At 42.2% G+C, this 13,686-nt stretch overlaps 1 protein-coding gene across 6 annotated transcripts in view; it reads left to right on the top strand.

Moving 5' to 3' along the window:
* The window catches only part of mbnl2 (muscleblind-like splicing regulator 2), a 72,382-nt gene extending 59,104 nt beyond the window's left edge, over positions 1-13,278 (top strand). For 2 of the 6 annotated variants that reach the window (XM_088330511.1, XM_088330510.1), the window contains exons 6-10: positions 1,474-1,527; positions 2,241-2,391; positions 4,532-4,567; positions 5,791-5,885; positions 12,321-13,278. In XM_088330511.1, the coding sequence (XP_088186637.1) occupies positions 1,474-1,527; positions 2,241-2,391; positions 4,532-4,567; positions 5,791-5,885; positions 12,321-12,335 (351 nt within the window). In that variant the 3' untranslated portion in view covers positions 12,336-13,278. The remainder of the gene's footprint in view (positions 1-1,473; positions 1,528-2,240; positions 2,392-4,531; positions 4,568-5,790; positions 5,886-12,320) is intronic. The other 4 variants (XM_088330512.1, XM_088330514.1, XM_088330513.1 and 1 more) reach the window with 4 other exon arrangements.
* The last annotated feature ends 408 nt before the right edge of the window (positions 13,279-13,686 follow it).

Below are 13,686 nucleotides of genomic sequence, written 5' to 3'. Positions count from 1 at the left end.
CTCCTCGTTCCACATTTCAACTTGAATCAAATATTTTGGGACCAGTTTTGCAAACTTTCATTATTTGAATCAGCCAGTCTTTTAAAATTCATTGTCTTATGTGTACGCACGGCCGTAAGTCAAACCAGGAAGTAGCTAGCCAATCATATTGCAGGGTAAATTTACATGGATCTCAAACATTACCCTGTACGTTTTGAGCGCTACCCAACTAATTAGCCCCAACGTAGCATCCATATCAAACCTGCGCACGCCACACTAACATTAAGCTTTTACATTACGGCGAGTGGCCACAATGTATCATCTTGAGGGCCACAAATGGCCCGCGGGCCGCAATTCCAAAACCATTGGGACACATTGAACCAGTTACTTAAATCCCCTCTGCGTAAGTATGCATTTGTCTGTCTCTGCTAAGGTGCATTTATTTTGTCAGACTCCTTGTTTCTTTTATTTAGATTTGACCAGCAGGTGGCACTTGTGAGCAGGGTTTGAAAGATTTCATTTTTTTTACTGTACTCTTTGCGCAATTTATATAGCTTTAGCCTCAAACGTATACGGTGGTACCTCTACTTACGAATGCCTCTACATAGGAACGTTTCAGGTTACGAAGTACCTGAACAGAAAAAAAAAATTCTCTAGTTACGAAGTCAAAAATACAGTTCAGTACGCACTGCTGCTATTCGCTGCTCCCAGAGTTTACTGAACAGTAGAATGTGAAAGCGCACCCCCTAGTGACACCTTTTACTAACTGCCCTACATCAACAAACTGGTTATCGCTTTAAATCTGCCTGGGAACCCAGTGAGAATGCGTGCTCCCAGCGTGCTCGTGAAGTCTCGGAAATTTTTGGAAAGGAATCATCCGGACTTTTGCTACGTCTTCCTCGCGCATTTTCAATGGAATGTCAAAAGCCGGCAAAAGCAGACGTCATTGGATCAATTTTTCAATATACGCGAGGCAAAAGGTAAATAAATATTTCTATTATTTCCTTCTTTTTTTTCACATGATGTGCCTCTCAATTTATGTATATTGAGCAGAAATCTAATTTTAACATGTACTTGTTTCAAGTTTTATAATTTATTTTTAAAAAAATCCTACTTTACTTTTACGGGGCTTGGAACCGATTAGCGCATTTCCATACAAAATGCGTCTCTACTTATGAAGTCTTCAGATTACGAGGGCACTCCTAAATTCAATTCTTAAGTAGAGGTACAACTGTGTATATGTATATCCTCATTTAAAGAGAAGCAGGTGTTTAAAGTAACCTATTTTTGTTTTCATTGTGCACGCTTATGGTGTGTATGTGGTATACTTGCATTCAGATTCTTTTTTTTTGTTTTCTTTTTGTCCCTTCTTGCCTACCCACAATGCAATGCTGTCCCCCCGTGATGCGCCTCCGCTTGCTGCTACCTGTATGTTTATACGCTTGAATCCCATTGGCCCGCCGCCGTCATGTGCTCGCTGCCTGCTAATTAAAGACTCAGTCGACTGGCAAAGCCATGAAGCGACCCCTCGAGACAACCGTAGACCCGGTACTTGCACCTTTTGCTTTGCACCTAGCTTGTTTGATTGTACTTTAGCCGCTCGCGGCGTTTAAGTTGAGTCTTTTTGCTTACTGGCTGATGACGCACTCTTAAGTGTCTTAGTGTACCGTGTTTTCACGCACATAAGTCTCGGATTTTCTCCGAAATGTAGATTGCATACTATCGGGTGTGCGCCTAGTGTGTTGTTAAAGCGGCGCAGGTAGACCAGCTCGGTGTCCTTTGACTGGGAGGTCAGTATTGAGCCTTGGCCGAATCAAATCTTACACTAGTTTTTGGGTCAAGTTAAGTCCCATTTATTTGTGACGCCCTTAATCAAAAAGTGTCTCAAAGGGCACAATGACACCATCCCATGATCTTAAACAAACTTTTTGAGTGCTTAAAGTTTTGAAAATATTGCATTTATCATTTTTGCGCAGATGGAATGAACCTAGGTTGTGTTCACCCACATAAACATCATGAATAAATTCCCTGAAAACTACATAGTTGCTGTATTTTCGAATTTTTTGAAACAGTCCTGTATATTTCGGGAAAGAAAATCCAGTTTAATGATAAGTAATTTTCAGTTTTTGGGGATATTTCTACTAGCGTGTAGTTCTTTATCCAATGTCGAAATCAGCGTGTTGATTATCGTGTATTGTTGTTGTGTGTTTTCTTTCGGTAAACAGATTTTTTTTTTCTCTTGTTTGTTTTTTGCCGGATAGGCGTTTCCCCACAGCGTCCTTCAGCCGTTACCAAAGAGAGCAGCATTGGAAAAGATCAACGGTTCCAGCTCCCTATTCAACCCGAGTGTGTTTAACTACCAGCAGGCATTGGCCAGTGCACAGATGCAACAGCCCGCTTTCTTTCCTGCAGGTAAGCAGGAACCGAGCAAGGGACCTCACCTGACCAGTGACCAAAGTCTTAAACAGGATCATAAAAGACCTTTTTTTATTCAGTTGTTTACAAAACGTGTAGTGTTAGTCCCTACAATCATGCAGATATATTGCAAAATAGAGGCGCTGCAGGACTCAAGGAATTTAGTCTCAAAGTTGACCGATTTGGGTCATATCCCATAGAGCTGTGACGGGATCATAAAAGACCTTTTTTATTTCAGTTAGTTACAAAACGTGTAGTGTTAGTCCCTACAATCATGTTACAAAATAGAGGCGCCGCAGGACTTGAGGAATTTAGTCTCAAAATTGACCGATTTGAGTTGTATCCTGTAGAGCTGTGACGGGATCATAAAAGACCTTTTTTCATTTCAGTTGGTTACAAAACGTGTAGTGTTAGTCCCTACAATCATGTTGCAAAATAGAGGCGCCGCAGGACTCTAGGAACTTAGTCTCAAAGTTGACCGATTTGGGTCATATCCTGTAGAGCTATGACGGGATCATAAAAGACCTTTTTTTATTTCAGTTGGTTACAAAACGTGTAGTGTTAGTCCCTACAATCATGTTGCAAAATAGAGGCGCGCAGGACTCGAGGAATTTAGTCTCAAAGTTGACCGATTTGGGTCATATCTTGTAGAGCTGTGTCGGAATCATAAAAGACCTTTTTTTATTTCAGTTAGTTACAAAACGTGTAGTGTTAGTCCCTACAATCATGTTGCAAAATAGAGGCGCCGCAGGACTCGAGGAATTTAGTCTCAAAATTGACCGATTTGGGTTGTATCCTGTAGAGCTGTGACGGGATCATGAAAGCCTTTTTTTTATTTCAGTTGGTTACAAAACGTGTAGTGTTAGTCCCTACAATCATGTTGTAAAATAGAGGCGCCGCAGGACTCGAGGAATTTAGTCTCAAAGTTGACCAATTTGGGTCATATCCCATAGAGATGTGACGGGATCATAAAAGACCTTTTTTATTTCAGTTAGTTACAAAACGTGTAGTGTTAGTCCCTACAATCATGCAGCTATGTTGCAAAATAGAGGCGCCGCAGGACTTGAGGAATTTAGTCTCAAAGTTGACCGATTTGGGTCATATCCTGTAGAGCTGTGACGTCACATCAAAGACTCATATCAATGGCGGCTAAACAGTGATCGCATAGCGCTTATTTCTCTCTCTCTCTCTCTCTCTCTCTCTCTCTCTCTCTCTCTCTGTCTCTCTGTCTCTCTGTCTCTCTGTCTTTGTCTTTCTCTCTCTCTCTCTCTCTCTCTCGCTTTGTCTTTCTCTCTCTCTCTCTCGCTTTGTCTTTCTCTCTCTTTATTTCTCTCTTTCTCTTTTTTATGTCTTATCTATCTCTCTTTCTCTCTCTCTCTCTCTCTCTCTCTCTTGCTTTGTCTTTCTCTGTCCCTCTCCCCCTGTTTTTCTCTCTCTCTTTATTTCTCTCTTTTTCTCTTTTTTATGTCTTATCTATCCATCTATCTCTCTTTCTCTCTCTCTTTGTCTTTCTCTGTCCCTCTCCCCCTGTTTTTCTCTCTCTCTTTATTTCTCTCTTTTTTATGTCTTATCTATCTATCTATCGATCGCACCAACCTAAGACTCAACGCCTCGGTATTCTCCACAAAAACTACCAAAACATGTCCTAAAAACGTCGTAACTTTTTAAACTAAATAACATGTAGACCAATATATGACTGGCTACCCAGATGACGTCACAGCTCAGGAAGTCTAAGACGAGACAGGTTGTCTTCAAAATGCGATGTCTCGAAAAACAATTGAATGAGACCAATGACATATGCATCGATACTATGCAAAAAAATGTTCTATAGGCATGCTTTAGAATTTGGGTATTTATTTAAACCAGTGCTCCTTAAAATCCAGTACAAGATGATAATTGAGTTTCGTTCCTGAATTTGAACATGGGTCTTTTAATCCGATAAGCTCAACTCAGAACAAATGAAATAGCGCTAGCTAATGTTAGCCTGCACATTGGTCACTTCTCAAACTGGTCAATGGGATCCTTTCTGCTCGCTTCCATCAAAACAGTAACTTGTCTAATGTGTGACTCTCCTCTCTGTCGATTAACTGGTGCAACCCCCCTCCCCACTTCTTCTCTTCCTGCATGAACACATTAGGGTCAGTCCTGTGCATGACACCTGCTAGCAGTCTTGGTAGGTTCTGACCCTCGCCTTTTATGTTTTGTCTCTCGAAAACACAAACCCATCAACGTTCTCTCTTAGAGCGTTGACAAATGCATGTTGAGTTTTCTACACAATGTTAATTTAGAGAACTCACTCGGGGTGGTGCTGAAGCAAAATACCACGGATTAGAACAATAAACGGGGAACCTTTTATTTGAGGGTTCCGTACACGGGTGGCGAGGTAACTTTTCTGATCCAAGAGACAGGCAAGGAGTTGGTTTTCGGGTAAACCCAGCAGAGGCATGTTCCCCAGGTGGTACTCGAGATCCGGAAGGGCAGGCAAGGGTCTGGTTCAGTGGAATATCGAAAGGCTAAGACAAGAGTGTTTGGGATGAAAGATGGAAGACCACATGTGTTCAAATAGTGATGAGGGAGAGTTGTGATAGGAGGGAAATCAAGACAAGTGAGCGCAGCTGTGGGGAAGGAACTTCAACCTGGCAGTGAGTGACCAAAAAGGTAAGGTTGAGAGAGGGAGGAAACCTACAGTAATGAGGCTCTTGAGTGCAGGATTGTGACAGCTAATAATAACTCATCCAGGTAATCCAAAAACATGAATATCACTTTAATTGGACGGTCCAAATTGTCCCTAGGTGTGAATGAGCGAGCGAATTGTTTGTCCCTGTGTGCCCTGCAACTGGCTGGCGACCAGTTCAGGGTGTCCCCTGCCCACTGCCCGAAGAAAGCTGGGATGGGCTCCAGCACCCCCGTGACCCTACTGAGGATAAGCGGTGCAGATAATGGATGGATGGTTAGGAATCTAGCCAAAACCTCAGCCCCAGAAAAAAGATTCAAAAGAAGCTAACAAAATTGATGATGCTACAAAACGTGGAAAGAGGAGTTCACATGGCTTGGATGGATGGACGATTTTGACATTAGTCTGTAGTTTTCTTATTCAAATAAAAGCAAAACCTTGCAGCCCACAATCATTATCAGTAATAAGGTCTTGTGATCATAATATGCTTATTTCTGCTTTTTTCATGTTGTTTTCTGTTTTTTTCTTCCTCCATCGCTTTGCATTGTGAATGGTTGCATGCCACCTGCTGGTGTAACCTAACAACGGCTTGTTGGCCCGCTCTAACCTCCGCCGCCATTACCACCATCGACAATCCATACACCTCAACATCCACCTGCCACGCCCGCTTCCGTACTGCGTCACAACCACCCCTCCGCCTCCGTCCTTTTCTCGAAACAAAGTCCCGATGATGTACAGTGCTACGCCTGCTACTGTCTCTGCAGCAACCACGCCGGCCAGCAGTGTCCCCTACGCAGCCACGGCCCAAGCTAACCAGGTTGGCACTTTTTATTTTTTATCGGTTTTCGGAGCTCTGAAGAAGTCTCGCTGATGCAGCTTTTACGTCAGGCATACAACTTACAAAACGTCTCTACCCGACAACTTTTTCAAGAAAACAAATAAATCTTTTTTTTTTTCAAATCAAATAAAACATTTACTTTATTCCGATTTCAAAATCTTTGTTCGGTTTGGAAATTTCCGAATTTCGGGTTGTTTGGCAATATGCATACTCGGCAGCCAATCAGAAGCCTGCATCGAATAACTTCATGCTTCCAGACTTTCCCGAGCGTTATAAGGGTGTGCATTTCCAAAGTAGACGCACAGAGAAGACAAGAAAAATTGAGAAGTGGTTAGGAATCCAGCCAAAACCTCAGCGTCAGAAGAAAGATTCAAAAGAAGCTAGCAAAATTGATGACGCTACAAAATGTAAACGTACATTAAAAGCCTCATGGAAAGAGAAGTTCACGTGGCTTGTAGCAGACGACGCAACGCAAACATGGCATGAATGAAGATGAGGAAATAGGGGTACATACTGATGGCAGAAGGAAAACAGCCATGTCATATACATGCAATGAATGTTAGAAGTAGATTTATAATCAACTTCATTTTAAAGTGTTTTTCTGTTATATATTCTGACGATCAATCCTTAATACTTTGCAACAGCGGTTGTTTTTTTTGCAATGAGTCGTCTTTTTGCGTTTCAAGTTGTGAAAAATGGGGAAAGCAACTTTTCAGAGTTTGTGTCCGGTAACTTTTTGTCATAAGTTTCAGACACTGCCCCCTCCCCATTTGTATCCAGCACATTGTTCATGCAAAATACAGAGAAACCTTACTACTTTGCACTTTGATCATTGCTGGTTAACTCCCTTCGCAGATTTTGAATTAAATTGAGTTTGTCTTTATTCTCATTGATATCATCACAAACTACTTAAAGTCCAGAAATTAGGCAGTCGTAGAAAAACAACAAAAACGTTCGACACATGTTGCCACTTTGACTTCTCCTAACAGATTGAGTTGGCAGAATTGCTGTCTTCTTTTCAAAAGAGTTGCAGAAGACATGTACATGAAAATTGTCAGCATTGATTGTGTAGACCAGGGGTCAGCAACCTTTTTAGTCTGGAGTCCCACTTTTAACTTTCCTTGTAAATCAGTGTGCCACAGCAAGATCAATGACTTCACATTTTTTTATATCCAACAGAGCTGTGATTTTACACACATAACTGACTAGTGTCTTGTTCATCAATAAACTAAAAAATGAATGTGAGCAACATGTGGAGAGGCCTGTAGACATCCATGACGTCAACTTTTTACCACAAGAATCAACCATTCTTCATCAACAATGAACTACAATCAAAAACAAGTGATATGGACAGCTAGCATACCATTCACCAATGAAATCTTATTGCAGAAAATATCAAAACTTTAAATAACAGCAGCAAGGTCGAAGGCTACTTGAATATAAGTGCAATAGAAATAACAGCTTACAGGTATTTGGTCTCAGATATAAACGGTTTTCCGTGCTTTGCTATGTATGCAGTGAGCAATGTGATAGCTTGCTTCAGTGTTGGTGTTTTTAGCAGTGACAAAGGTTTTTAAGGTCTGTACCTGGACACAGAAGTTTTAATGTCTACGCCTTGAATTCCTGTTTCGTCTTGTCATGACGGTTAACACTTGATGCGCGAGGTACAACGCTCTCGAGGCATAATGCACAAACAGCATAGTCATTTTTTGCACGGTCATCAGTCAAAGAACGAGATTTTTTTCGCTAAAGGAGCTGTCATTATTCATTCATTTATTGCGCGCCGGTGTTTCTATAGCTGGGTCAAAACACGGATTTTTTCCTCTTCTGCGAGTCGCTGTGCAGACACACACTCGCACACGCAGCAGAAGAGGAGGGGCGCTACCGTAAAGCCTCTAAACAACACGGCGCGCAACTGAAAATGTCTAAATTTCAGGTAAAAATGCGCATTTTCAAAAATGTATCATTATTCCTTCGCCATGCGCTCGCGTTCCACTGGTTAACCAGCAGTGGCAAGCGTGTCATAGGTTGCCGACCCCTGGTGTAGATTTTCAACTGCATTCGAGTCCAGTTCACTTATAACCAGGGTTGGGTAGGGTTACTTTAACTGGATTACTTTCAATGACTTTTGGATGACTCCAATACCAAATATGCTAATAAAAGACAAAAGAAAGTAATTGTGAATAAAATGATGACTCACAACACGTGGTAAGCTTTCTCTCCTGGCTTTGATCTCTTTGATCTCCGGCAAAACGAACATAAATGCGAAAGAAACAAAATGAAAATAAATCCAAACAGCTTGCCGACATCATTTTGGCCGTTCCATGTATTCCGTTACTCCCCAAGCCTGCAGAAAATTGAGTCATTTTATTCATATTTAGTTTATTTTGTCTTTTGTTAGCATATTCGGTATTGAAGTCATCCAAAAGTCATTGAAAGTAATCCAGTTAAAGTAACTTTACCCAACCCTGCTTATAACGAGGTCAAATAAGAGGGAAGATTGCTGAATGAATGAAAAGAAAATTAATAAAACAAATCCCTCTGTCTCGATCATAGTTGATGATCCGTACATGTTAGCTGAATAATCCATGGCAGGAGTCGGGAACCTATGGCTCGCGAACCAGGTATGGCTCTTTTCATGAGTACGGGGATAAAATTCAAATCTATTGCGTTCCAATGAAGATGCACGCTATATTGAGTTTGACAATTTATGTTTCAGGGAAAATAATCATCCATACATGTTAAAAGAGCTTTATAGAGGATGTACTCTAGTGTATTGCGATGCGTGCTAAACGTTGGTCACAGGCCCTCCGGAAGGTAATCATAAACACTGGATGGAGATGAAAGAAGATTCAGTTGACTCAGCTCCACCGGGTTTGAAGGAGATTTTATTTCTAGATGACGATTGTCTCTCAGAAAATTGCTCATGCCCCCAGAAACCGATGGCTCTTTTCCTGGCTAGGAGATAAAATTTCTGTCATGCAAATCTTATCTAAATTCTGATGCAGTCTACACTGAGTTTGTTACCTGCAAACTTGATGTACTTTGTAAAAACAATGCGTTTCTGAGAAGAGAAAAGCAAGCTCTCGGCTCGGAATTTGGGAGTCAAACTCTCCCAGAACTGAAACCTGATAAGATGAATGGAATTTGGAAGGAAAGGCCATCTTTTGACCTTGGACGTGCTTGTCTCTGAATACCAAGTAAAATCATAAAACCACACACTTACTGAGCACTACACAAACGCACAACGATATAAAAGCATAAAGTATATATTGGGTGTAAAATATAGAATATAATATAAAAGGCACACTTAGACTATAGTTTCCCTTACAAAAACCCAGAGAACAAACTGTAAAGTCCCAAAAAGCCGCAAACGTTTCGTTTGCAGTGTTTTGTGATATTTTTACAAAAGAAGTGCTTGTTATCAAATTATTTAACGTCACACCGTGAAACAAAATGGGATGAAAAATCAGCTTTTGTCTCGCGACCAAGTTTGGCTGTTTTGTTGAATTTTGTCTTAGAAAGTGTGGTATGGCTCCCCCTTAATAATGAAAAAAAATCAATATATTTGGATTTTATGGCTCTTTGGGTCAAAAAAGGTTCCCTACCCCTGCTATATGAGTTCACGGTTTACAGATCCCTTAACTACAAGGGTTGTAGGGGCACCACTTCCTGTGGTGTGTCTTGGGCAAGTACAGCCTGGTGGCGCCCATCCCTCTCTTTTTTTTTGTTTCGATTCAGGGTTTGCTCCCCCACATGAAACAGATGGTACTGGTTTCCATGGTTACCAGTAGCAGTAGAAGCCTCCTGCTCTGACTCAGATACAGCACCTTCACTGTCTGGCCGCTGTTGTTTTTTGGTGTTAAGCACTATCCTGCTCTTCAGAGATGAGCTGGACCTCGGCAATAATGGGCCTTGGGGTCATGAAATCGAACCTTCCTGTGTGGAGTTTGCATGTTCTCCCTGAGCTTGCGTGGGTTTCCTCCTGGCACTGCGGTTTCCACCCACATTTTAAAAACATGCATGTCAGGTTGATAGGCCGATCCAAATTCTTCCTAGGTGGGAATGAGGGTGTCCCCTGCCCACTGCCTGAAGATAAATGGGATGGGCTCCAGCACCCCCGCAACCCTACTGAGGATAAGTGCTGCAGATAATGGATGGATATGTTCATTCTTTCAGGACCAGAACGGAAACAGGACCTAATTGCGTAGCGTTTACCACAAGTTTTATTGAAGGAAAGAGGAAGGGCTGCGCCCATGATTCGGTGTCCGCTGGAAGCTGGAAGCAAGTCGCTCTCGTACTCGGATTGTGATCCGAACACGGAAGTGGATCTTCTGTAGCGAGCGATGGCGGTGTCAGGGACGGAAGTACAGGTCGGTAGCCGGGACTGCAAGAGCAAGACATGGTCGGGGTCGGAAACGAGTTGTAAGCCAAAACGGGAGAGTAGACGTCGTCGGGAACAAAAAGGGGTCGTAAGCCGGGATGGAAGAGCCGACGTGGTCAGGATCAAAACAGGTCGTAGCCGGAGACAAACGGGAGCAAAAATCGTGACAGGCGGGAGTCAGGGTCGAAAAAGGCTTGCCTAGTATGCACAGAGATTAGCCGACGGACTTACAAAAGGAGAGTGACAGGACTGAGTTTAAAGAGCAGGGAAACCCATCTGTCGAGCCGCAGCTGGCGCCACACGGGCGGGGCCAATTGGGCGCCATGGCAACTGTGACACATTAAGTTTATTTATGATGAAAACCCTGAGTACAAACTGTAAAGTCCCAAAAACATCAAGACAAGCGCGCACACAGCCATTTTTATATATATATAAACCCTTTTTCCTGTCATTCATAATAGGAAAATCATTGTTTTCTTATGCGTCACTTGAAAATGACGTGTAAACACTGTGTTTGGATCTGTGTTCTGAAGGATTTTATACATTTGACTATAAGGGATTTTGTACAATCAAATACAAATTACATTTAATGCAAAAGATATTCACTGAGTGGGCTTCAGGTTGCGCCGTTCCAAGTGCGGAGTGTTTTGGCTGGGAAATTTTGAGAACAGAATTCTGACGCAGATGGCAGGCGATGTTTGGAGAACAAAGCCCTGATGACGTGGAAACGTGCGAGGATGTTTTGACCCGTCCAGACATCGAGGCGACGAGGTGGAGCCCACATGGCCGTTCCTGGCCCGCCCATGAGAGGAGCCGACACGCCAGCTTGGGAGAAAGGCGTGGGCAGAAGAAGAACTTGAGAAGAGAGGGACAATCAAGAGAGAGGCTGGACGAAGACTAATTTGACTAATCCGATGGAGTTCACTTAAATACTTTAAGAAATTATAGTTAAATCTCATCTCTCTCATTAGCCGTACCGCTTATCCTCATTAGGGTCGCGGGGGGGCTGGAGCCCATCCCAGCAGTGGGCAGGGGACACCCTGAACTGGTTGCCAGCCAATCGCAACTATTTATAGTTATATATGTTGGCTATTTTTTTGCACTATGATGAGTATTTTTGCACCAAATGTATCATTGCACAAACCCTTACGATCCCAAACTGTATGTAACATCCTACATGCCGACATTTCTTGTGTAAATATTGTGTAAATTATAACTATAACCTTATCCTCCTTGTTTTATAACCTTATCTTCTCTGTTCCTTTATTTTCTTGGCTTTTTTACCTCACTGTGAATGTGTGAAACTGGAGTGCCATGCCCAATTTCGTTGTCACAATATGTTAACCAGGGTTGGGTAGGGTTACATTAACTGGATTTCTTTCAATTACTTTTGGATTACTCCAATACCAAATATGCTAATTAAAGACAAAAGAAACTAAATATGAATAAAATGATGACTCACAACACGTGGTAAGCTTTCTCTCCTGGCTTTGATCTCTTTGATCTCCGGCAAAACAAACAGAAAATGTGACAGAAACAAAATTAAAATAAATCCAAACAGTTTGCCGACATCATTTTTGCTGTTCCATGTATTCCAAGCCTGCACAAAATTTAGTCATTTTATTCATATTTAGTTTCTTTTGTCTTTTATAGCATATTTGGTATTGGAGTCATCCAAAAGTAATTGAAAGTAATCCAGTTAAAGTAACCCTACCCAACATTGATGTTAACAATGTAACAATGACAAAAAAGGTATATTCTATTCTATTCTAAATTAAATCTGCCCCCGTGTGAAAATGCCGGTCTCTTGTCTGTCTTTTCACAAAAAGAAAGAGCATGCATTGTTAGGCGAATGTAAGTTGTGTTTGGTTAATGGAGTCAGATAACTCATTCGAACAATTTGGTAAACGATACATTTGTAATAGTTCCAAAAACAAAGACAGATAATGCTTGTCACAAAAGCATGCCTGGTTGTTGGGTGCTGTGCAAAATGTCTCTTGAAATGAGTTGTTTATGTGTCTCCCCTACAGATCATCCTTAAGTAGGAGCCACAAGGAGCTGCATTGGAAACCTCCCAACTCCCCCCCCCCCCGTGTAAATACTATCCGCTCCCCCCGTCCCGAGACCCCCTTCCATAGAGGTCCAGCAACATGCATGCTAAGACTGGAAGCACTCGGCATACAAAGTCTGTCTTTTTCGAAAAAGGGTGACCAATCAAAGACACTGGTAACAGGCACGCCACCATTTCTCCTTCTTATTTATTCCACTCACTTCCACGTGAACATTTGTTTAAAAGCCTGCTCGATTTGCACTATGAGGTAGGGGGCGCTATTTTGGAGTGGGAGTCAGGAAGTCCCAGGAAGGTTGGGAAAAACCACGCCGGGACGTGGCGGCAGGCCCACGGGACATCGTACGGGTTCGATGAAGCTGACGGATTTTGGGGGGATGTTGCGGTGGGATTTTTCAGTTTTTCTGTCCCACTCCGCCATAGCTCGCATTTTTCGGTCATCGTGAGAAAATGGAGAAGTGCCTAAGCAGACCGGCGTCACGTTTGGGAGAGATCCTTTTCTTTCTTGGGTAAGAGGGCGGGTCATCACAAGTGTCTTTCTGGAACTCCAACTTGCTCTCCCTTTACAAAAAGAATAATATGAGTGGGGGGGCGATAAGGATGTACAGTGGAACCTCGGTTCTCGACCATAATCCGTTCCAGAACCCTGTTCGAAAAGCGATTTGTTCCAACACCGAAATCATTTTTCCCATTACAAATCATGTAAATCGTTTTAATCCGTTCCAACACCCTGAATGTTTACCTTGAAGACACAAATAACAAACATAAATGTAACCCAGGCTAATGGTACGTTCGCGTTATCGTAATCTTCCGTACGAAAGATTATGCTAACATGAACGTGTAAAAATAAAAAAAGAAAAGAATTATGAATAGGATTTTTTTTTACCTTTGTGGTGGTCAGCAGAAGGCGCAGGTGGACGGTGGAGTCCCCTTCCATAAAAACTTCGGGGAGCTCTTCTGTCTGAGGGGTGCTCACACGTTCAAATCTCTTTGCTACGGATGACTCGGCTGCAGGATGTTCTTTTCTCTTAAAATATCTATCCAATGACACTTGCTTTTGCCCTCTTTTTAGCACTTTTCGGAAGTGGTTCATAGAAGAACAGTGACAGTGTCATTAAAGTCATGATCGGTGTCGTGAAATTCTGTAACTCGGCCCATTTGCTACACATTTGTTTCATCTCGGACGTCCCCTAGTGTATCGGAGGTGCAATTTCACCTGAGAAAATTAAAAGGAGTAAAAAAAAGTGATGTGAAACATCCACCAAGGCGTTCGAACCCCGATTTTTTGACCTAACAGCCAAGCAAGAATTTCTCGCAATTTTTGGTCG

This window comes from Urocampus carinirostris, chromosome 3 (assembly GCF_059441175.1).
Source record: "Urocampus carinirostris isolate Australia breed hairy pipefish chromosome 3, RoL_Ucar_1.0, whole genome shotgun sequence".
Lineage (NCBI taxonomy): Eukaryota > Metazoa > Chordata > Actinopteri > Syngnathiformes > Syngnathidae > Urocampus > Urocampus carinirostris.
The sequence above is the reverse complement of the archived record's forward strand: the minus strand, read 5'-3'. Positions and strand labels throughout refer to the sequence as shown.